The following is a 21347-nucleotide window of genomic DNA, read 5'->3' on the forward strand; positions in this document are numbered from 1 at the left end:
CTATGGCATGATTCCTACACAACAAAAATTTCAATACTTTTAGCAATAATCAAGAGCTTTGTTTTATTAATGTTTCACATAGGCACTTTTAATGCAAAGCTTCGACAACATTTACACAGATATAAATTGTCATTCCTTACTTAACATCAAAAACTTCTCCTTACAATTTACGCAGAGGAAGAACAATCAGAAATAGGAAACTCATCTGAAATCTGACTAAATAGTGGTAAAAAAATCATAAGCTCGGCCAAAATCAACCATCCATGGCACACCTTAAAAAAGGTAGGGGTTGTCCAGAGTTGAATGTTTCCAACACTTAAAAATAAATGCCTATCAAGTTTTCTCTGACAATGTTTTGCTAGATATGGACTACTCTACGCTCCATGAACTGACCTGCAGTTTTTTTTTTTCGAAAGCTACACACCTAAGAGGCATAATTATATTAATTATTACAACACATAAAATAGAGAATGCAGGCTAGTATCTAGAGGATAAGTGAGCTTTTAGCATGAGTTACGCGTCGGGTCCATTTTCTTCTGGCTTCAGCTTGATGATCTCAGATGGGGCAAAAATTCCCTTTTCAGTGATGACTCCTGTTATCAGTTCAGCTGGCGTTACGTCAAAGGCAGGATTCCATACTGATATTCCTGTAAAAATCACATTTTCATCAGTCAAATTTATATGGAACTCATATTTTGTATGAAACCAACCTGATGCTGCTATCCTATGTTCGCCAATGCAGGTCATCTCACAATCAGGTCGCTCTTCGATAACAATGTGTTCTCCGCTAGGAATCTTGAAGTCGATAGATGTGAAGGGGGCGGCAACGTAGAAAGGCACAGAGTGGTGACGGGCAATCACAGCAATCTGCCAAAATGAATTGCAAAAATTTTAAATTTTGAACCAATATTATATTTTTAATTAAAAATATTAGACTAATTAATTAGGTTTGGATCAACTACCAACCTGGTAGGTGCCAATCTTGTTGGCTGTGTCTCCGTTAGCAACAACTCTGTCCGCGCCCACTACAACAGCAGTGATGGTTCTTGCCCTCATTAGGGCGGCTACCATGCTATCACAGATCAGGGTGGCTGGGATCCGTTCGTGCACTAGTTCAAAGGCGGTAAGTCGGGCGCCTTGGTTGTAAGGCCGTGTTTCAGTGCAGTAAACATGATCTGCAAAATGATGGAAAGGAAATCGTGAATTTACAAAAAAGTGTGACATATATATTTTAAAATTAAAATATAAGATTGCAAAAAAATCAAGCAAGTGAAATTTTAAATACTTCGGCATTGTGAAATCATATAAATTCAACCACGTTTAGTAAAATTAATCAAAAAAAGAATTTCTTTGATTGACTCTGTTGAAACTTATCTAACTGATCTCCCCTTTTGTTTTATGGTTATTTTAGTAATCAAGATTATTTAGAAAAATTCAATAGTCAAAAATTATACCTCATGCATGTTTTAAAATGGCTTTGCAGAAAATAAGTTGGAATTTTTGAATAGCTTAAAAACAACAAACATTGGACAAGACAGATTTAAGAATAAAATGGTTAGTTGAGGAAACCATTCAAAAGTGTGTACCGAGTCGTTTCTCTGCGTGCAGAGACCTAACAACTCCAAGCGCTGTTCCATACCCAGCAGTGGCGAGCGAACCGGTGTTGCAGTGTGTGAGGATCCTCACATTCTTCTTGTCTCTAACCGTTTTTATTATGGCACTGGCCCCGTGTTTGCCAATGGCCATATTGTCTTCTATATCTTTGGCCAGCATAGATTCTATGTGGCTCAAAAACCTAAAAATAAATAAATTTCAGCTGAGAGAACTTAATTTCAATAAGTTATTACATACTGTTCTTTCATTTGCTCGGCTGAGACTTCTTCGTTTTTGCTCAGTTGGTTGGCCAGAGCTATTAGTTCTTCAGCTGCGATTTTCATGTTGACAGCAGTCGGTCTAGCAGATACAAGATAATTCAGTTTGCCCTCGATTTCCTGCCTCAGGACCTTCTTATCGTGCAGCTCTTCGTTGATCATTTCCACGGCAAGACTTAGACAACCGACCATTGCGATCGCCGGGGCTCCTCGGACCTGAAAATTTGAGAGATATTAATAAATCTGCCGCATTAAAGGGTGTTCCAATTAAAAATTGCCTGCATCAAATGGATGGCCTGCCAGCCTTCCTCGACTCCATTGATGGCGATGTACTCGGACTTGGACGGCAGCAAAAGCTGGTCCAGAATTTCCAGCTTGCCGCTCTCGTACTTGATGGACTGCAGAGTTGCAGGCATTTTGGCAATCGAGTATATTATTTACAAGTCACTGAAAAACTAGCACGTGAAAATCCACGACAGAACTGAGAGGTGGGATGGGCAGCCGGCGGCCGACTTCATCATCGTCTCTTCTTTATCTTATCGCCGGCGGCAGCCAAGGGCCAGGTTGTAAATCGGCGCAGGTCTCTCTGTCCGATTAATCCGCACCAATGCGAATTTTTTCTCGCCAATGACGGAGATAACGTTCGGTAAATCACAGACACTTGCAGCACACCGGATCTAGAGCGAAAGGCGAGCCATGACTATCAGCAGCTCTGCCTTTTTTGGTGCTGACATCTCTCGTGGACAAGTCAAGCACTTGAAATTGGCCGAAATTTTTAAGCACTTTCGGAGCAAAAAAATCAATTGAATTAACCAAATATCTCTATTAAATTTTATCTCCTCAAGATCTTAATATCTCTCAGTAAAATTGTATGGTCTTTTTAGCTGTCATAAATCAAAATTATGTTGCAATATCTCTACGTTTTTTTCAATGTCCAGATTTGGCGCTATAAAATAGCAAACTTAAGGGGGCGTGGTCGGAAACTCGTCTCCTCCAATCAAAGGGCTGACATTGCAGCTGGTGAAGTTCAATACCTAAAATAACAACAAGGAGCCGGCATGGGAATTTAAATGATTTTTACATCCTTTTTATAACGAATTTGGATGTTATCAAAAATGCGCGTTGAATATATTTTAGCAAAAACTTTTGTAAGACAGAATTTTAAATCCTATCGACGCTTTTCGTCGTCAGGTCCTCCATGGTCTGTCGTGTTTTTCGGTTCTGATAACTTCGCTCTTTCTAGTCTGCAAATGCTCCATCAGGAATTGTATTTATGAAAAATATTCAAATATGTTTGTTTTTGTAATGAAGTTTTCTGTCAAATAGAATTTCCGGACATTACGTGAGAAATCTGTCCGTCGTATGCGCCTACATGAAATGCCCTGTCGCGCAATACAGCATCGAGAATAAATTGAACATCATCCCTTGGAAACCGCACATCGAGGATCTGCAGAGAGACAAACCAGAAATTGGACTCGTGGTCTCTTTTGGACACTTAATTCCTCAATCTATAATATCTGCATTTCCATTGTAAATTTAAAATTATTCAAACAAATTTCCTTTGAAACTGACTGAGTTAAATTTCAGAGGGATGGTGAACGTCCATGCAAGTATTTTACCACGGTGGAGAGGAGCTGCTCCCATAATTCACACGGTTTTAAATGGAGAGACTGAAAGTGGAGTCACGCTAATGAAAATAAGGCCACACAAGTAAGTTTGACATTCAAGGATTGGTTTTTTAATAACTTTTGTTTTACTTTCTAGGTTTGATTGTGGAGAAATCATAAACACGTCAAAAATTAGTGTGGGGGTTAGTGAAGATGCCGAAAGTTTGACTGCCAGACTAGCTCAACTTGGGGCTAAAGAGCTTCAGTTTTGCTTGAGAAATCTCACTTCTAGTTTGAGTCAAGCAACACCCCAGAAAGACTCTGGAGTAACTTACGGTAGTTTTATTATTACTCCAAATTCAACAAATACAAATTTCAACGATGGACAAAATCTCAAAAGCGATCTGCGATTGCAATCGCAATCACAATCGCGCCATTTTTTGAAAAGGTGATTTGAAAAGGTGGTTGATGCATGCGATCTTTTTTCGATAGCGGAAAAACAATTTTAATGCTTAATGTGGGAAAATTTATAGCTAAATCGGCCAAATCTGGAAGAAAAAGGGTCCATTTAAGATATTTTGATATAATTATTAAAAGACTTATTAACTTTTCATTCATGAAGTTCATTTTTGTTAGGACTGCTCTTTGTTTTCTTTGTTCTGAAACCAGAAAAAAAACCTTCAGAAATGTGTTTTTTTTTTTCATTTATTTGATCGCTAAAAATCGCAAAATTTGATAGCAATCGCAATTGCACAAAATTTGAGATGGCGTCTATCCTTGCCAAATTTTAATTAAAATGTATGCATATTTAATATTAAATTGATAGAACATGTATATAAACCGATTTAATATTTGGTGGGTTTTTGCAGCCCCAAAGGTGAGCCCCATCATGTCAGCATGTGTTTGGACTGAATTAAGCGCTGCTCAGCTTCATCACCGGCACTTGGCCCTGCACCACGTGCACCCGCTCCACGCCGACTGGCACGGCCAGCAAATCAAGTTTTTGGACTGCGTCCCTTGTGAAAGGTCAACGGACTCAGCACCAGGTTTGATAAGTTTTTCTAAAAAGTCGAAACATCTCGAAGTGGCGTGCAATGAAAATAGTGTTTTGGCGATCAAGAGTTTACAATTGAAAGGCAAAAAGATGATGACGGCAATGGATTTTGTGAATGGGTTTTTGAAAAGAGTGCCGAGAGACTTATGGAAATTCGGAAACGGTGACGTTAGTTAAAAATCAAATAAAAAAAACCATTGTTATAGTTGAAATGTAACAAACACGCTTTATTATAATTATTAATTTAAAAAGCCTTGATTAAAAACAGTATGGGTACTAGCATTAGAGGTTGAGACATAGGAATTCCCGATCCCTGTTTGTATTGCAGTTTTCGGCCGTTAACTTGCTGAAGAGGTCTCTTGTTTTCAGCCACCATTGCATCTGCAATACCCTTTACCTTCTGAAATTCTTTTAACTGGAAAGCAACTTTTTTTTAGCAAATTTTAGTTAGTTTTTTAAAACATGAACTACCTGATTTTGTCCAATTGGTAGGGGGTTTGCCATGATGATCCAGATCACATTTTCCGAGCAAGGGGGGTTGGTCACGGAACCCATGTAAGTGTAATAGGTCTCTTTAGTGCAGCCGCAATCCGAGTTAATATATTTTCGGAGCCAGTTCATATACCTTCCGCTAGGAAGATCTTGGGTAGATCCGCCAGTGGTAACACTTTTTAAATTACTAACTACCGGATCCAAGTCGCTCAAATTTGATTTCAGGTTTATCTATAAATTAAGGATTTTAATTTAAATTTGAGAAAAACGCAATAAATTGATTGATACCCCAAACATGATGGAAACAATTGCCAAACCGTCCGGTTGGTTCAAAGCTGCATCTATACTTACGGCCGATTTTTTGAAGTGCACTAATTGCGCTTCCAATCCATAACTAAAATCAAATCAATTTAATTTAACAATTAAATGCAAAATAATTGCTCACAAATATTTATCAATGGAATGTTCACTTCCGAGCTCATTTCCCCACTTGAAAATCACATAGGATAAAACATAATCCGATGCCAGTGGTCCTCCTCGGAGTCTGGCTTCTGATCCCGGGGGAAACATTAACTGAACTGCAATTTTATTTGTTAATGAAATCCAAATTTTCAACTTTCGAACAACTTGTCCCACCTCCTTGCCAATTGTTCATTAGTGTGCAAGAGCGCGCAGGGTCTATATAATCGGTCCAATTAAGTGGTGGAAAATCCATTTTGGTCGCCGAGCTGGTTGTAATGTCAATCGGGGATTGTTTTTGTCCGTTGCAGGAATCATACTTTTGTGCCCAAGTTAATGGTCCTTTACAAAAGGAAGAAATTAATACATTCGAGAAAAATCTAGAGAAAAAAAATGCTGCATATACCATTTTGACCAGAGTAGCTGTAATCGGGGGGCTGCAGTTGAGTTCCATATTGGGCAGAGACCACAGAGGCTTCAATATTAACAATTAATTAACGTAATAATTATTTGAATTTACTTACCGAAAAACAAAATTGTTATCAATTTAAGCTCCAAAGCAGGGATCATTGTGCTTTTGCTGCGTGAACTAGTTCGACTGACAAGAGTTTCCCAACTTGCCAGCAGTAATTTCTCAAAATCTGAAACCACACGCCCTGGTTTGTCGCCTGTCCGCCAAATGAGATCAAATGCGCGCAGAGCTTGTGAAAATCAATGAAGTCCTTTTAGTCTAAATGGAAATAATTATCTGCGTGACGTGCTCACTTCCGACTATACACAGATTTTACTTTTTATATCAAAGGGTAAAAACTTTTGGATCATAATCATTATAAAACACACGGGCAGAGAAATAAAATGAGTAAATTCTAAAACTTGATAAAATGAAAACAAATTTTATTTTTAGAACAATAAAACAAAAAGACAGTTGGTCATTTGAACGTGAAAATGAGAATTTGAACGATGCAAAAAACTGAAATGTTTGTGTAAAGTTTTGTTGCGCTCGAGTAGTTGCAGTAGTAAATGGGTCGTCCGTTTCTTAGTTGAACTGGGCGTCTGTTTTGAATCAGCGGCCCTTCTGGAGTCCGGACCTTTTGAAAGTCCCTTAGCTAGGAGAAGAAAAATTTGACGGAGATTAAAATGATTTTTGTTTCAATTTTATTAGGAAAAATTAAGGATCAATTTGAAATAGGAAAAATTAAATTTTAATCAAATTTGCTACGTTTGTTATTTTCTATGGTTTTAATTAATTCACACCTGTTTGATTCCAACGGTGCCAGGGTTTTCCAGAACAATGTAAGTAACGATTTCATTACACGGTGGGTGCGGAAGTGATCCGGAGTACGAGTAATAATGGTCAATGGTCTGGAAATTTTTAAGCCACATCATGGCGTCTCCGTAAAGTGGAATGCTCGAACCTGGGTTGCGAATTCCCGACAGCGCTCCGACCAGCGTGCTCATTCCCAAGTTATTCTTTTGCGAGATCTGTTAGGGAAAAAAGCAATTACCTGCATCATTAGCCAAAATTAATTGCGATGACAAAATGTGTAGTCACGTTTCATATATGCAACATGCTACGCTCGCGCGTTCAGCAGGTTGCATACCTCGCATGACCAACAATCGTAACTTCACGGTTGTCACACGGAAATGTGTTTAAATTTTAAGAACAAGTTTATCACTCCACGTACCGATAAAAACATTGCAACTATGGCGATTCCGTCTGATTCTTTGGTGGCGTTCACGTAACTGCCATAAAGTCGTTTGTAGTGGACCAAGTGCAATTCCATGCCAAAGCTAAAATCAGAAGAAAATTTATAATATTTTCTCATAATTTTTTTTAAATCATCCGAAAATAAAGTCTCTCTTTTTTCAATTATTGTTTATAATACTCAAGTCATGACAAAATAATTTAAGAAAATTTAAGGTAAAATACATATATTTTTTCTTCTTTAAATTTTGCTTACAAGTGCCTGTCTATGGAATGTAAGCTGCCCGAATCGTTTCCCCAGTAAAAGTTCACGTGCGACAGCAGAAAATCAGAAGGCAGCGGTCCCCCTCGCAGTCGCGGCTGACCTTCACCGACAAACTGGACTTGCACTGGAATTTTTTGATTAAATTTCTCTTCGGGAATATAAGTCAACATTCTACCTCCTTGATAGATGTTGGCCAAAACGAAACCGTTGTCCCGCACGTCCCAGTGGCCCTCCCATCGCAGCGGTGGGTACGAAACGCCAACCAAGGGTCCAATAGAAAGTTCAAGTGGCGACTGCATTTTCCCCGCACACTGCGGATTGCTCGATTGCCACGAGGTTGGACCTACAATAAATAAAACAGTTTTTTTAAATCTCTCAAAATATTTTTATATGGTAAATATTGGTTTTTGTGACAAGACTGTGTAGTTTGGGTCAAGATTTAATCTAAATTTTCAAGCAAAAATATTATTCATGGAAAAAATGAAGCAATTGAAGAAGCGATTAAACTTATTTCAGTAATATTTGTAATTGGTAAATTTAAAAAATTAAAATTTACTGGAATCTGTTTAATCATCTCAAATTAAATATAGAAAAAATAAATAAAGCAGCAGATCTGACTGCAAAATCTAAATCAAAACCAGGCTTATTATTTAGGACGATGCAAACACCGCGAACAAAATAAACCGATGCTTCTGTTTGACAGCCCAGGGCGATAAGGCACGTGGCATTAAGAGATTTACGTTTGTTAAAACAATAACAATGAATCGCTTTATTATGCAAGCGGGACGAGTGCGAAAAGCGTCGGATAATGCATTTGCACTCAATTCATTCATTTTGCGGTTTTGGACGCATAGATTCGCGTCGCCAGCAGGCAGAGTCAATTACTCGGCAAACATCAATATGAACCGAGCGGCACGAATTGTACGCATGTCTCGCGCGCTATCTGATGGTCAGAAATCACGCAACACACGGAGACAAAGCTTCTGTGATTTCGAGGGTGTCACCGCACACATTTGGGCCAATATTTTGATTCAAGGCTGTTTGGGGCGGGGGAGCGGCGAAGGCCGCCAATTAATACCCAAAATAATTGATTTATTCTACGCCCCGCTGCGGAAATTAGGCCACGGAGAGGGAAGGGGTGGGAATTATTATTTGCAGTCGGCGCCGCTAATGACTTTCGAGCGCGGCGAATTCGTGTTACACAAATGCTATCCCGTCGTTTAATCGTCACGATCTGTAATCCGACCTCCATGCAATTTGTAATATGTTTGCACTTGACGTGGTTTGTGATTGCATTTTGTTACACATGCGCAGATACTTTTTGCGTCTTTTCTCAAATCGAAAAATTAGCATAGTATTTGAATTAAAAATTTCCTTTATAAGGCACTGCGTCGTTTATTTCCCCTTACATAAAACCTCTACCAGAAAAAGTCAAATTTTAATTAAAATACCATGAATCCACCCTTGATCATGAAGTTCTTCCACTAAAGGAAATGAACTTAATGAATTTAATCTTTGGATGAAAGAAATCAAACTCTGGCGCTCACAAAATTTTAATGAAATGTGTTCAAATTAGAGTGCTGAGTGTCCTATTAAAATTTTGGATCGTAATTTGTGAATTTCGTAGTAGGGCCATTCCATTAGAAGACTCTCGAAAATTTTGATTGCTTATACTTCTCAGAAATCCTGATTGAAGGAAACACTCAAAAGGGTATATTTATTTAAATAAAGTTATCTAACCCTAATTTAACAAGTACGTAGTATGAGTTTTTACTTTGATGACTCATAAATTTTGATTACCCTAATAACAACATCATTTGAAAGAACCACTCTGAATAAAATAAAATTTTAATTAAAAGTTTCATAGAAATATTTATCTTTTTTTGAAGCTATCAAACCAAATTAGTATATTCGGCTTTTTGCTAAGTAGGAGATAAATTTATCCTCTAAGAACAATTTTAAATATCCTTCATTCATTATTTTGCAATATATTATTTCAAAAATGTTATGTTATAAATTAAAATATTTAATTAGGACATAATGCAAGTATGCAAAATAATTGTCAACTGAATATAAATAATAAATCGTCAATTTAGTTTTGGTGGTTTATTTGAGAAATCATTACCATTTCCTCCATTTAGCGCATATGAATAGTCAGCTGGAACGATCGGTGGACCAGGGTTGAACGGTGGCGCAAAGGGTTTGTTTGGATCAGGGCTTAAAGTGCCGCCAGGGTTATTGGGGTCAGGGGGTGGCACATCTGGCGGCGGCGGAATCGGATCCAACGGCTGCTGGGGTGGTTGTTCTTCTTGCCTCTGTAACTTCTGGGCGACTGCTGAGGCCAAATACAAATTTATTCTAACAATTAAAAGTAAAATTGAATTAATTAAAAACTAACCTAGCCCTGTGGCTAGATAAATCAGAAGAAAAACGCGTCTGCTAAGCATCCCCATAGCCAACCATGGCAAAAATCCAAACAGCCAACAGGCGCATGAATCACACCTGGAACACCTCGTATGACGAACTGACGACCATTTCGGTGTCCACTGTCATGAGCACCCCCTTATCAGTTTGTGGCATCTCAAAATCGACCGCCTGACGAAGGTCGTAATTATAAAAAATAGGCTATAACAACCCCGCCGCTAAATTGGGATAGGGTTGCTTGCTACACATAAATTAGTGTGAACGAACTCAAAAGAGACTTTTTGCATAGTAAAACTTATGATCTTTATTCAATTCTTTTTTAAATATATTTTATCATGATGGATAATTATTGCCTTGCGCAACTAGCAGAACAGACATTGTAATACTGTCAATTGCTGTCAATGAAAGGTGGTGAGAAGAATTTTGCTAATAGTCATAATACCCATTATAGGCATTTAAGGTTGATTGAAACAATGGGCGGCCTCTCAGCTCTTTAACCGGACGAATGTTTGAAGTGATTTTTCCCTCGTGGCTTTCCAGTTTTTTGAATTCCTCAATCTGAAAATGGTAGAAAATTTCAAGGTTGTAAAACTGCATGATAAAAAACCTGAAAGGCGTTATATTTTAATTATTTTTAATTGAAATGAATTGAAATTTCCGTGCAAGTATTAATAATATTTTTTCGCACTCATACCTGTCGTTCACCAATTACGACGGTGTCTTTCATTACAATCCAAGTGACAATTTCACTGCATGGCGGCGTGGTGAGCGACCCAGAATAAGTATAGTAGTTCTGTTTATCCTCGTAGGCCTCCAGCCACTCCATTGAATCTCCGTCGATTCGGGTCGAGCTGTCCCCTTCAATTATTTTTTCCAGCTCCGTCACGATTCCATTCAACTCTGGGTTGTTTCCTCTCGAGCTCTGCCAAATGCAATAAACCAATCAATATGTGCCCGACCGAGATGGCAAAACCTCTCACTTTGAAGAAAATTCCGACCACCGCGAGACCATCCGAATGACCCGCCGCTGCTTCGACTGAGCCGTATTTCTTGTTGTAGTGCACCAAATGCGCTTCCATTCCATAACTTTAATTTTTAATCAAATTTTATTAAAGAAATGAAAAATTTAAATATTCTAAAAATAGCAGTATTACTAATGGGTGTTTAATGAGTGTTCGCTTCCCTTCCGTGGGGAATTTCCCCAGTGAAAGTGAACTTGAGCCAGGACGTATTCGGAAGTCAAGGGCCCTCCACATATAAAAGGCGCTTCTCCGGTGTATTCAATTTCAGCTGTAAAATTGATGCCGCATTGCGTGTAAGTAAGAGAGTATTTTAGAAGATCAGCGCATTTTTATCATTTTTCAATTTTGAAGCAACAACAATAAATAAATTAATGCCTTCAGATTCTTTTAGGTGTTATTTAACTTTATTTCATTTGTTCTGTTTTCAATTTCAATTGATAGAATATATTAGGTAACCAAAGAAAAACACAAATAATTGAATTTTTCAAGATTATGTGTGAGACTGTGCTTTTTGTTAAACTTTTAGTAGTGCAGATTGGTGCTAATTTTAACTTTTATTATCAACTTGAGATATTGATATGTCCACATGTTATCTACTAATGATTCACTCAATTCACTGCCAATTTAGAATTATTATTATTATTGTTTATTTCCGGTTTATTCTATACCCAAGTCCGCCCAAGTCATTAAAAAAGACAATTTTGAGATAATTATGTAATTGAAAAAATGGGTACACCTAGCAGAGCTTTGCTAAACCGCCCAACGTCAAAAAGAAACACCACCGCGTTGAATCTTCACTATGGAGAGAAAAGGAAATGGCAAACTGATTGTTGTGAATTTAAAAAATCCATGTTGACTTACCATCATAAAAAAAAATGAAAGGTAGAGTATTTTATTTTTCTAGAATGCCGATCTTTTCATATTCGTTAAATCCAAGAGGTTAATGAACCATCAAAACAAATTAGCGGTTTTCTGCTTATCGCGCTTTTATTTATTTTTCCTTTTGTTTCATCCTGTCTCACTCACAATCAGTGAAATTCCCCCTCCCTTGAAGGCTGTAATTGTGAGCGTAAAATGAGTATAATATATTTTATTACAGAATATTGTTATTTTCCGTTTTCTATGCGTTTTTTGTCAGTTCCCAGCCATTATTATGTATTTACACCAGATATTTTAAAACTCACCTGAATGCCACGTATTTTTTAAGATAAACCCTCCCTGTCGGTCTTCCCAGTGGCCAAACCACTCGAGTGGCGGAAATTCCGTAGGAATACTTTCCTTGTCATCCAAACTAATGGGTGATTGCCATTTGCCATAAAAGCAGTCACCCTTCCACATTGGCGGTCCTTCAATTAAAGTTATTAAAAAAGACACGAAATAGTTGAAAAAAATCACAAATTTTTATCAAAATAATAATATGCGAATAATTCAGAAAAACGAGTGAAAGAGAATATATTTTTTTAATCTCCTTGTTAAAATGTTAGAATACATTTTACAATTTTAGTTCCCCGTTCTTAACTTTTAAGCATTTCATTTTTTTAAATTATTTTGATGTGTTTCATCTTTCAATCACAAGAGTAAAATCTTTCTCACCTAATTTTGATTGCATATTGTAGCTGTACTTTGTAGAGTTTGTGATAACTTTATCACTGTACACTGTTCCTTCAACCGTGTTCACTTCACATTCATAAAATAAGAAAAAATATTTAAAAAATTTGGCTGGTTTATGTGAACTTTAAAATCACTCTCAGAGCCTGCTAAGATGCACCAAGTTAAGAAAATTGGAATTAAACGCTTTCCTGCCATGACTATTTGCTGGCGATGCTGGTCGTTGTTTGTTTATTCTCCCGGACAATACGCGGTCTTAAATCGGTCTTTTATGTTTGCAATTACCACATGCAAATGTGTGGTAAACCACATTTCAGTCCTTTTTAAAGCTGCACACGGCTGAAGTGTTACTTACATTGCCAGATGAAGACACAGTTGAATCGAGAGCGAGACAAAAAAAAATAATTTTGTTACATTTAACTTCAGGTATTAGTCTATTTTAAAATATAGCAACTGCTATAGAAACAAAAAATTTAATTTTTTAAATATTCAGATATCCTTTTCAAGAAAACTTCCATTAATTGTGAATATTGTGATTGAACGTAAATATTTTAATTTTGGTTTTGATTTTTTGTATATTTAAAATTGTTTATACAGCCCTCTAGATATGGTTGCTTGCTCTATATAATTTGTGCGTTAACGAACTTGAGACTGTTTTTTACTTAAAACTTATAAACCTGAGATCTTTATTCAATTGCTTACATTTTATCATATGATAGATAATATTTCTATTTGCCTTGTGTGAAGAGGAGAACAAACAATAGATACATTCCGATAAGGCCACTCAAAGACGGTGCAAATCTAATAGAAGCAGAATTTCGAGAAAATCCATAGTTCGAGTGGAACACTTGACGGCCCTTGAGCTCCTGCACAGGCCGAACATTTGAAGTGATGTTTCCTTCGTGACCTTTTAGCTTTTTGAATTCCTCAATCTGAAATTTATAATAATAAGTATCTTGCTGTTTTCCAAATTCAAGAAAAAAGTCAAATATAAAGAGCGAAAACAAAAAATACCAAAAAATTATGACATTTGAAATCGAATTAATGTGTAATTCATTACGTAACAATATTATTTGTGACATTTAAGAAAAATTAAATTTTCTAACCAGTAATTATGATCATTACTTTTTCATACAAATGTAAATTGCACACCTGGCGTTCACCAATTAAGACGGGGTCTTTCATTACAATCCAAGTGACAATCTCACTGCATGGCGGCGTAGTGAGTGACCCGGAATACGTATAGTAGTTTTGCAAGTCCGCGTAGGCCTCCAGCCACTCCATTGCATCTCCATCGATTCGGGTCGAGCTGTCCCCTTCAATTATTTTTTCCAGCTCCGTCACGATTCCATTCAACTCTTGGTTGTTTCCTCTCGAGCTCTGCAAAATACAACAAAACAATCAATATGAACCCAACCGAAAATGCCAAAGTCCCTCACTTTGAAGAAAATTCCGACCACCGCGAGACCATCCAAATGACCGGCCGCTGCCTCAACTGAGCCAAACTCCGTGTTGTAGTGCACCAAATGCGCCTCCATTCCATAACTTTTGTTGTCAAATTAATCAAAATAAAATCAAAATATAGTTTAGAATTACAAATGGGTGTCCAGTGAATGTTCGCTTCCCTCCCGCGGGGAATTTCCCCAGTGAAAGTGAACTTGAGCCAAGACATATTCTGAAGTCAAGGGACCTCCTCTGATGAAAGGTGCTTCTCCAGTGTAAGCGATTTCAGCTGGGAAATTTTTGCATTTTTATAATCAAGATTTTACGCCTGCACAGAGCCATTATTATCATAATTTGAAGTTATAGCAATTAAAATTAAGATAAGATCCAAAATTAATAGCTTTTAATAGAGATTCTTAGAATTATCAATTAATTTAACAAGGATGTAGTTTGTTTTATTTTCAATTAGCCTCATTTCTTTTTCTGAAGTGCTCCTCAATCGACTGATAACACAATTAACAATAAAAGAACAAGATTAAAAATTTTGATCCAAAGAGCCGTCTGTCTGCTTATTTGTGACATTTTTAGTGCAGATTTAATCAATTTAATATATATGAGGATATCTTCCGAGGACATTGATGTGTCAGATAACTTGCCATTTTAAAAAATATGTAGGTAATTTTCGTAAACTTCGATATAAAAAAAAATATTAAATCTATTATTTATTCCGGAAATTTTAAGCAAAATGCAAGCTAGAGTTCATGAATAATCAAAGTTGCTGTTTTCCCTAACGTATCCTTTCCCTCTTGACTCGCACCGCAATGAACTTCTCTCCCTTTAAATTAGAATTCACACGCGTCACATTATTATATTTTTTTCCTTGAAACCGCTTAAAACAAAATTACGCAAACTATGACGGGTTGTTAACTTAATCTGCCATGCCAAATTTGCCCTTTTTGTGCTACTAGACTTAATTAACATGTATTTGAAGAGAAATAATGCGACTTAAAAATAAAATTAAATGATGTGTAAAGCAATTTGTGAATGCTGGAATTAGCTTTAAATTGAGAATAATATCTATTTTTGACGATTTTAATAAGTGAGTTGTTTGTGTCCTGCAGCTATGAATTGTACGTGTAAAATTCAAACTCACCAGAATGCCACGTGTTTCTCAAGATGAATCCTTCCTCTCGCTCATTCCAGTGGCCAGTCCACTCGAGTAGCGGAAATTCCGTAGGAATACTCTCCACGTCATCCAAATTAATTGGTGATTGCCGTTCACCGTAACACTGATCCTTCCACATTGGTGGTCCTTAATTCAAATAATTTTCAAAATAAAAAAATCAAATTGAGGATTAAAGATTCAAATAAATCACAATTTAACAGAGTCAAAAGTTTAAATTATTATAAATTCAGTTTCTTACATTATAGAAGCGATTTAAATTTTAATCCAATTAATTTCCTTTTTAAATATCATGCGCTTTTTACTTAAATTTTTTTTTTTTTATTGCAAAACTGTTCTGACGTGAGATGAAATTTAAAATGTTTCTTACCTGAATGAGATTGCATATTATAGTTATACATTGAAGAGTTCATAAGAACTTTGTCACTGTACGCGGTTCCCTCAGCCTTTTGCACTGAAAATGGAATGAAATTTTTTTAAACTTTGCGAGTGTATGAGAATTTTCTAAAGTACGTTCAAAGCCTGCTAACAGGACAAGGAAAATAGAAATTAGACGCAGTCCTGACATAGCAAAGCTAGTGATGCTGGCCGCAGTTTGCGTATTTTCACGGACAGTTCGCGGTCTTAAATCGGTCCCTTTTATCACTATCACTCCTCTATGATGTCCGCTTTCAAGTGTTGTGGTAGACCACATGGCAGTCCAGGCAGTTGTAAATCCTGCTTATCTTGAGCTGTAGACATAGACATTTGAAGTGCTATTTAATAAGCAATAGAGACGGTCGTATCGATAGGAAACTTAAATTCCAAATTATATTTTGAAACTCTAATCCACGATGAGCTCCTGTAGTCTTTCTTAAAGCCAGGACTTGTTCTCGTAGATTAGCAGAAAAGGGATTCTCTTCATTCCTCTCAATGTCTTAATATATTGGTTTTTCATCACCAAATGTTTGTTTTTTAATCATTGGTTATAGATCTATGCTTTTTGAGGCCACTGCTCTCAATTAGTTGCAAAGTGTCTTTATTGATTGTATCAGAAGGCAATTACTGCCCAGGTACATCATACATACATTCAAATAAAATTATCAATTATGTAAACGTGATTACGTAACAATATTTATTTAAGACTATACAAGATCCATTACATGCTACAGCATACAGCCAAATTATTCAAATTTTTTTTTGGGGCCAATTTTCCGCGATTTTCCTTTTTTTTTAACTATTTATATTGATGAGTATTTCTTTCTTAGTTTCAAAAAATATTTTAGAACGTTATTATTACAACCTTCTTCCTTTTGATAAGAAGCAGTCAATTCAAAATTATTTTATGAGCAATTAAAGTCGTGACTCAAGGCCAGGCCAGAGATTGAAGTTTATTACACGATTTACAAATTTACAAGCAGCCAATATAAAGTTGGCGATAATCGCATATTTACAACATCACATTTTGTTGTAAAACTTGTCAATAAGATGATCGTTTCTTGATTTGCACTATCAAAATCAACAATTCCCAGAGCAAAAGACTGTAAATTCTCCGAGTTGCTAGATTGATGTTCATTTTGCAATATTTTACAAATTTGCAAACAGCTTGATTAAATTTATGTGTATCCAGATTATCGCTATCGCGTATCCTTCACATTTATGTGTGAAATGAAACTTGTCAATGAGATTTATAGTTTTACACTAACGACCACAAAGACAACCAGAGCAAAGAATTTGCCGGCCGTTCGTAGGCTGTATTTCTCTCCTGAAGCTCAATATGGGCTTTCCGTCACTTCCCACAAGGTTTCGAAACTCAGCGACCTTGGTTAGAAGAAATTTTTAAAAAATTAACGCCATTAATAAATTTATTTTATTTGTACCTGAGCAGAGGAAATGGTCAGGGGTTTCTTCATCACTATCCAATTGACAACCTCGGGACATTGATTGGAGGTCAGCGAGCCGTGGTAGTTGTAAAAACATTGTTCCGAGAAACCTTTCTTCAAAGCAAAGTCAAGAGCGCCGTCCTGGAGCATGAAAGTATCTCCAGGAGCTCCTTGAACGTTGCCCACACCTTCCAAAATGCCTTCTAAATCCGCATTGTCTGTGGATGAAAGCTGAAATTTGTTATGTTATAATTGTGAATAATATAATCCATAAAATCAAACTAAAATAATTATTTATATTATGTCAATTATCAAACTCACCTCAAACATAACCGCCACAATAGCAAGTCCATCTTTGTGTCTGCGAGCTTCATCGAGTGTCCCATACTCTTTTTTTATGTAATTAAAATGCATCTCGAATGGCCCACTGAAATTAATTAAAAAGGGGTCTTCAGCGGTTCTTCATAGCAGCAAAAAAAAAAAAAATGTTTTTCAATTTTTGTATTTCAAGCTGTTTGTAAACTTTGATGTTAAATGCGTTGTTGATTCTTTAATGAGAATCATATTTTCTTGTCAGCCAAGCAGTGCATACAGAATCAAATAAAAAGCTAGTTTATCTGTAAAAGTTACTTGAACCAGTTTCCCTTCCCTTAGTTAGAAAAATTATAAAAAAAACATCTGCTAGCATCAAATTGTTACAATTTAAAAATTTTATAAATTATTAATTGAACTGATGTTGTCATAAACTTTCATATTTTTCAACACAACATAATTTGACCGCTGCCTCATATGGTTTTAGTCGGAAAAATTGCATCCCCTCAACCCACCCGTCTACCATTGACTTAGGTGTAATTCCCAAAATCAGCGGAATGAGAAATTAAGTTCAAATTAAATTAATTACAATACTCCGTCAATAGAATGGTCGCTGCCCTTAGCGTCAGTTTCTCCCCAGTGAAAGTGCGTATTCAGGTGAATGTAGTTATCGCACAGTGGTCCACCAGTAACGTAGGGCCGTACATCAGTGCGCGTGTACGTCACATCGACTAGTCAGAAAGATGAAATTGGTCAGAAAGATGAACCGAGAGGTTTCAATGCTAAAAATCCATACCTCTAGCACCTGTGTTAACCATCATAAGTGGCCCCGAGTGGAAAAACCATTTAAGGTCGCTTTTGAATTCGCCGTCTTCGCATCGCGTCGTGTCAATATCAATAGGCGCTTGGCGTTTGCCGGTGGTACAAAGATCTGAATTCAATTTTAAGTTTTAGTTATAAACGGTTATAAATTTTTTGTCAACGTTTTGTAGCAATATTGAATAAATTTTCAAACTGCCTACCTGGAAGGTCCTGTCTGGGGTGGAAGTTGGTCACCGAATTTGCATAAAAACCAAAGCAAGCTTCTGCTAAATGTGAGAATTCCTAGGATATAAAATATTGGAAACAGTTAGCATAAAAAGATTAGGGTGTGTTGAGCTACAATACCAAAATAATGAAGAGAGGTAGAATCGCTGGGAACACTTTGGCCATGATGACAAATCGAGGCGTTTGAGCTCCGAGTTTTCAAATTATTCTCTTATATACATCCGTGCCCTGAGTGATGTCGTCAAATTAATCAACGTATTGTTTTCATTCAAATTTTTAAAGAGAGACATTCAAAATAAATAATGCGTATCAAAGTTAGCGCAAAAATGTTTATGCACGTGTGTCTCACTGCCTATAGTTATCTGCCATAATTCAATCTGTTCCCTAGGGACAGTTTTTATTTATAAACAGCTTGATTATTCACCAGAGCTATCTTTTTAAAATTTATTCAGATTGTTAAAATATATAACATACCGACAGCAAACTGTGCGCTTCTATTTTTGTATTTTGGTTCATTGATTGTATAAAAAACAAATACATTTAAATTTTTGTAAAAAAATTCCTAAATTGATAAAATTATTATAATAATGTTTAGTGTTGTTATTTTAAAAGGCATAATTAGACCAATAATCATAGCCATATTAATAAAATTTTCTAGCGCAACAAAAGTTCCTATGTGTTTAAAAGTCCAAGGTAATAGATCTTTGCTTACTTTGTTAATTAGCTATAAAATAAATTGAGCTATTGATGATACAACACTTTTTCCTTTTGATGAGAAGCAGTTTAATTTAAATAACACAATCAGCAGTCTAAGTATTGACTCACTTTATGTCAAATTATTGTTTGATGGTAGTAAATAAATTCGCAAATGGGCAAGATTAAATTGTTGAATATCATATAATTATTTATTATAATAACACCGCATTTTGTTGCAAACCATCAATATGATCATTTCTTGTTGTTAAACGAATACCTCAAAGACAACCAGAGCAAATAACTCTCCTGCCGTTCAGAGGCTGTATTTCCATTCGGTTGCTTAAAATGGAAATGCCGTTTACATCTTTAACACCTCGGAACGCATTGACCTTGATGTTTGAAGGAAATTTTAGAATGAGCGCAATTATGTTTAAATTTAGTTTTACCTGTGCCGAAGAAATCGGAACTAATTTTTTCATCACTAAAATTTTGACCGACTTGGTGCACGGTGGTACTGGTTGACCTCCAGTCAGCGAGCCGAGATAGCTGTAAAAATGTTTTCTTGAGAAAACCTTCCTCACAGCAAAGTCAAGTGAGTCCGTCTCGAGGGTGGTAGAATCTCCAGCAGTTAATTGAACAGAATTTACACCATCCAGAATTCCACTTAAATCCGGGTTATCTGAGGTTGAGAGCTGAAATTTGTTTTATTTGTGAATAATATAGCCCAAGTAAAAATTATTGACATGATTTAACAATATCAGAACGCACTTTATACATGACCACCACCACAGCAACTCCATCGTTGTGCTCCAGGCCTTTTTCCAATGTGCTGTACTTTCTGTTTACGTAAACAAAATGTGTCTCAAGTGGCCCACTGAAAATTTATTTAATGAGGACCTTAAGCGGTGAACCAAAGCAAAGGAGCAGATGATATAAGATAATTTTAATGAATTAAAAATGATTATTTACCCCAAAATGTAAAAATATTGTTCTTGGTTGATGCAAAAAATTTAAATGGAAATAAAAGATGAAAGGGTTAAAACTAGCTGATTATTGTTAATATAGAACTAGATATAAATCCTTATGATCAAACCCTCAGAGGCACACAAAATTTAATTTTATATAATTACAAAACTCCGTTAATAGAATGCTCGCTGCCCTTTGTGTCAGTAGCTCCCCAGTGAAAGTGCGTATTCAGGTGATTGTATTCTTTAAGGCCCAGTGGTCCACCAGTAATGAAGGGCCGTTCATCAGTACGCATGTACGGCACTTGGACTGCCCAAAAAAAGTGAACTTGGTCAGGGAAACGTAATTTTCAAATTTTTAACATACCTGTGACACCTGTGTTAAGCATCTGAAGTGATCCTGAGTGGTTGTACCATCGAAAATCGCGGTTGAAATTCTTTTGCTTGCACCGTTTTGTGTTAATGTTTATTGGCGATAGATCAGTGTTGCATCGACCTTAATTAAATTTCGTATTTTTATTTTATTTTTTCGCAATAATTATTTATAATTAGTTTTCCATGATAGCAGTTAGCTAGGTTTAGAGAAACAACCTTAAAACAATTTTCAAACTCACCAGCTTGTCTTGTGTGATAGTTGGTTGTCGAGTTTGGATCAATACCAAGATTAGCTTCAGCTAAATATGTGAATGCCTGTATTTAAAATTAAATAATGTTTATTGTTTATAAAAGTTAAACATTGCATGAAAGCCTTAAAGAAGTAAATTATTGAGGTTTTTCTGTTACCATACCAAAAATGTGAAGAGCGATAGAAACATTTTTGTAATGATGACAAATCAAAGCGTTTGAGCTCTCTGAGGTTAAAAAATCCTCCTCTTTTATATACATTCTTGCTATGACTTGTTGGCATGCAAATGATAAAATAGGGACTTCCACAATATATTTAGCAAGATTATCGCTAAACTATTTATGCGCGTGCGTCTAAAAAATTCGCTTCAACAAAATGCAGTCTTTTCAGGCACATAACTTTTTCACAATTTTTGTGCATCACTGTTTATTAATTGAATAAAAAAGAAAAATAATCGTTTACCAAATTTTACATTTTTTTCCAATTTTTCATTTTATATTGAAAGGCCAATTATGCAGCAAATGTAGCAATATTTTTGGTAAGTATTTTTGCAGCCTTTTTAATCAGTATATCATAGTTACGCTTTGATAATTATGCAATATAAAATTTAAAGATGTGCCAATTTATCTTATCAAATATATTTGAAATAGAATCAGAGAACGACCTGTGATGCATCAATAAACATTAATTGAAACAACAATAAAAAT

At 36.1% G+C, this 21347-nt stretch overlaps 8 protein-coding genes across 9 annotated transcripts; 1 reads left to right on the forward strand and 7 right to left on the reverse strand.

Annotated features, from left to right (window-relative positions):
• Positions 1-37: 37 nt before the first annotated feature.
• Positions 38-2582, reverse strand: LOC132205121 (methylthioribose-1-phosphate isomerase). Its single transcript, XM_059633999.1, has 6 exons — positions 2150-2582; positions 1852-2087; positions 1587-1795; positions 967-1175; positions 711-867; positions 38-647 (listed from the first exon to the last, which is right to left on the reverse strand). The coding sequence occupies exons 1-6, from the start codon at positions 2285-2287 to the stop codon at positions 514-516; spliced, it is 1083 nt and encodes a 360-aa protein (XP_059489982.1). The 5' UTR covers positions 2288-2582; the 3' UTR covers positions 38-513.
• Positions 2583-2892: 310 nt separating this feature from the next.
• Positions 2893-4752, forward strand: LOC132204430 (methionyl-tRNA formyltransferase, mitochondrial). The gene is made up of 5 exons (XM_059632930.1): positions 2893-3138; positions 3198-3401; positions 3459-3581; positions 3636-3814; positions 4348-4752. The coding sequence occupies exons 1-5, from the start codon at positions 2975-2977 to the stop codon at positions 4707-4709; spliced, it is 1032 nt and encodes a 343-aa protein (XP_059488913.1). The 5' UTR covers positions 2893-2974; the 3' UTR covers positions 4710-4752.
• LOC132204438 (carbonic anhydrase 2-like) lies at positions 4744-6119 on the reverse strand. The gene is made up of 7 exons (XM_059632941.1): positions 6008-6119; positions 5890-5958; positions 5661-5825; positions 5470-5602; positions 5313-5418; positions 5004-5255; positions 4744-4947 (listed from the first exon to the last, which is right to left on the reverse strand). The coding sequence occupies exons 1-7, from the start codon at positions 6051-6053 to the stop codon at positions 4777-4779; spliced, it is 942 nt and encodes a 313-aa protein (XP_059488924.1). The 5' UTR covers positions 6054-6119; the 3' UTR covers positions 4744-4776.
• A 237-nt stretch (positions 6120-6356) lies between these two features.
• LOC132204414 (carbonic anhydrase 1-like) lies at positions 6357-9969 on the reverse strand. Of its 2 annotated transcripts, none has more exons than XM_059632911.1 (7): positions 9852-9969; positions 9579-9788; positions 7629-7796; positions 7445-7577; positions 7169-7274; positions 6738-6965; positions 6357-6589 (listed from the first exon to the last, which is right to left on the reverse strand). In XM_059632911.1, exons 1-7 carry the CDS (start codon positions 9904-9906, stop codon positions 6413-6415), a joined length of 1077 nt encoding a protein of 358 aa, XP_059488894.1. In that variant the 5' UTR covers positions 9907-9969; the 3' UTR covers positions 6357-6412. The 2 variants fall into 2 exon arrangements, with proteins under 2 accessions (XP_059488894.1, XP_059488902.1); XM_059632919.1 differs by having other exon boundaries at positions 9579-9785; positions 9852-9962.
• A 206-nt stretch (positions 9970-10175) lies between these two features.
• On the reverse strand, positions 10176-12747 carry LOC132205026 (carbonic anhydrase 2-like). The gene is made up of 7 exons (XM_059633841.1): positions 12645-12747; positions 12493-12576; positions 12084-12245; positions 11032-11167; positions 10858-10963; positions 10572-10799; positions 10176-10435 (listed from the first exon to the last, which is right to left on the reverse strand). The coding sequence occupies exons 1-7, from the start codon at positions 12703-12705 to the stop codon at positions 10304-10306; spliced, it is 909 nt and encodes a 302-aa protein (XP_059489824.1). The 5' UTR covers positions 12706-12747; the 3' UTR covers positions 10176-10303.
• A 450-nt stretch (positions 12748-13197) lies between these two features.
• LOC132205081 (carbonic anhydrase 2-like) lies at positions 13198-15901 on the reverse strand. The gene is made up of 7 exons (XM_059633939.1): positions 15647-15901; positions 15504-15587; positions 15104-15262; positions 14104-14239; positions 13947-14052; positions 13660-13887; positions 13198-13439 (listed from the first exon to the last, which is right to left on the reverse strand). Exons 1-7 carry the CDS (start codon positions 15825-15827, stop codon positions 13236-13238), a joined length of 1098 nt encoding a protein of 365 aa, XP_059489922.1. The 5' UTR covers positions 15828-15901; the 3' UTR covers positions 13198-13235.
• A 577-nt stretch (positions 15902-16478) lies between these two features.
• Positions 16479-18592, reverse strand: LOC132205043 (carbonic anhydrase 1-like). Its single transcript, XM_059633870.1, has 7 exons — positions 18475-18592; positions 18330-18411; positions 18104-18238; positions 17897-18038; positions 17317-17422; positions 16993-17226; positions 16479-16933 (listed from the first exon to the last, which is right to left on the reverse strand). The coding sequence occupies exons 1-7, from the start codon at positions 18517-18519 to the stop codon at positions 16814-16816; spliced, it is 864 nt and encodes a 287-aa protein (XP_059489853.1). The 5' UTR covers positions 18520-18592; the 3' UTR covers positions 16479-16813.
• A 646-nt stretch (positions 18593-19238) lies between these two features.
• On the reverse strand, positions 19239-20879 carry LOC132205211 (carbonic anhydrase 2-like). The gene is made up of 7 exons (XM_059634151.1): positions 20804-20879; positions 20630-20705; positions 20383-20511; positions 20181-20325; positions 19819-19924; positions 19497-19742; positions 19239-19439 (listed from the first exon to the last, which is right to left on the reverse strand). The coding sequence occupies exons 1-7, from the start codon at positions 20828-20830 to the stop codon at positions 19329-19331; spliced, it is 840 nt and encodes a 279-aa protein (XP_059490134.1). The 5' UTR covers positions 20831-20879; the 3' UTR covers positions 19239-19328.
• Positions 20880-21347: the final 468 nt, after the last annotated feature.

Source organism: Neocloeon triangulifer, unplaced genomic scaffold, assembly GCF_031216515.1.
Source record: "Neocloeon triangulifer isolate White Clay Creek 2 clone unplaced genomic scaffold, ASM3121651v1 ptg000002l, whole genome shotgun sequence".
Taxonomy (NCBI): domain Eukaryota; kingdom Metazoa; phylum Arthropoda; class Insecta; order Ephemeroptera; family Baetidae; genus Neocloeon; species Neocloeon triangulifer.

What these genes read in the sequence shown, in the direction of transcription:
- LOC132205081 (XM_059633939.1), bottom strand. Translation starts at nt 15,827, where the DNA reads ATGTGGTCTACCACAACACTTGAAAGCGGACATCATAGAGGAGTGATA. An exon ending in TAATATGCAATCTCATTCAG is followed by an intron (nt 15,263 to 15,503) that starts GTAAGAAACATT and finishes ATTTGAATTAAG; the next exon opens with GACCACCAATGTGGAAGGAT. An exon ending in GAGAAACACGTGGCATTCTG is followed by an intron (nt 14,240 to 15,103) that starts GTGAGTTTGAAT and finishes AAAATTTCCCAG; the next exon opens with CTGAAATCGCTTACACTGGA.
- LOC132205026 (XM_059633841.1), bottom strand. Translation starts at nt 12,705, where the DNA reads ATGGCAGGAAAGCGTTTAATTCCAATTTTCTTAACTTGGTGCATCTTA. An exon ending in CATCTTAGCAGGCTCTGAGA is followed by an intron (nt 12,577 to 12,644) that starts GTGATTTTAAAG and finishes ATGAATGTGAAG; the next exon opens with TGAACACGGTTGAAGGAACA. An exon ending in CAATATGCAATCAAAATTAG is followed by an intron (nt 12,246 to 12,492) that starts GTGAGAAAGATT and finishes CTTTAATTGAAG; the next exon opens with GACCGCCAATGTGGAAGGGT.
- LOC132205211 (XM_059634151.1), bottom strand. Translation starts at nt 20,830, where the DNA reads ATGTTTCTATCGCTCTTCACATTTTTG. An exon ending in TATCGCTCTTCACATTTTTG is followed by an intron (nt 20,706 to 20,803) that starts GTATGGTAACAG and finishes TTTTAAATACAG; the next exon opens with GCATTCACATATTTAGCTGA. An exon ending in CATTCTATTAACGGAGTTTT is followed by an intron (nt 19,925 to 20,180) that starts GTAATTATATAA and finishes ATAAATTTTCAG; the next exon opens with TGGGCCACTTGAGACACATT.
- LOC132204430 (XM_059632930.1), top strand. Translation starts at nt 2,975, where the DNA reads ATGTTATCAAAAATGCGCGTTGAATATATTTTAGCAAAAACTTTTGTA. An exon ending in CAAATGCTCCATCAGGAATT is followed by an intron (nt 3,139 to 3,197) that starts GTATTTATGAAA and finishes TCTGTCAAATAG; the next exon opens with AATTTCCGGACATTACGTGA. An exon ending in ATGAAAATAAGGCCACACAA is followed by an intron (nt 3,582 to 3,635) that starts GTAAGTTTGACA and finishes TTTACTTTCTAG; the next exon opens with GTTTGATTGTGGAGAAATCA.
- LOC132204414 (XM_059632911.1), bottom strand. Translation starts at nt 9,906, where the DNA reads ATGGGGATGCTTAGCAGACGCGTTTTTCTTCTGATTTATCTAGCCACA. An exon ending in TTATCTAGCCACAGGGCTAG is followed by an intron (nt 9,789 to 9,851) that starts GTTAGTTTTTAA and finishes ATTTGGCCTCAG; the next exon opens with CAGTCGCCCAGAAGTTACAG. An exon ending in GCACCGTTGGAATCAAACAG is followed by an intron (nt 6,590 to 6,737) that starts GTGTGAATTAAT and finishes TTCTTCTCCTAG; the next exon opens with CTAAGGGACTTTCAAAAGGT.
- LOC132205043 (XM_059633870.1), bottom strand. Translation starts at nt 18,519, where the DNA reads ATGGCCAAAGTGTTCCCAGCGATTCTACCTCTCTTCATTATTTTG. An exon ending in TACCTCTCTTCATTATTTTG is followed by an intron (nt 18,412 to 18,474) that starts GTATTGTAGCTC and finishes TTTATATCCTAG; the next exon opens with GAATTCTCACATTTAGCAGA. An exon ending in CCCCAGACAGGACCTTCCAG is followed by an intron (nt 18,239 to 18,329) that starts GTAGGCAGTTTG and finishes AATTGAATTCAG; the next exon opens with ATCTTTGTACCACCGGCAAA.
- LOC132204438 (XM_059632941.1), bottom strand. Translation starts at nt 6,053, where the DNA reads ATGATCCCTGCTTTGGAGCTTAAATTGATAACAATTTTGTTTTTCG. An exon ending in GATAACAATTTTGTTTTTCG is followed by an intron (nt 5,959 to 6,007) that starts GTAAGTAAATTC and finishes TTAATATTGAAG; the next exon opens with CCTCTGTGGTCTCTGCCCAA. An exon ending in TACCAATTGGACAAAATCAG is followed by an intron (nt 4,948 to 5,003) that starts GTAGTTCATGTT and finishes GTTGCTTTCCAG; the next exon opens with TTAAAAGAATTTCAGAAGGT.
- LOC132205121 (XM_059633999.1), bottom strand. Translation starts at nt 2,287, where the DNA reads ATGCCTGCAACTCTGCAGTCCATCAAGTACGAGAGCGGCAAGCTGGAA. An exon ending in GCCGAGCAAATGAAAGAACA is followed by an intron (nt 1,796 to 1,851) that starts GTATGTAATAAC and finishes ATTTATTTTTAG; the next exon opens with GTTTTTGAGCCACATAGAAT. An exon ending in ACATAGGATAGCAGCATCAG is followed by an intron (nt 648 to 710) that starts GTTGGTTTCATA and finishes TGATTTTTACAG; the next exon opens with GAATATCAGTATGGAATCCT.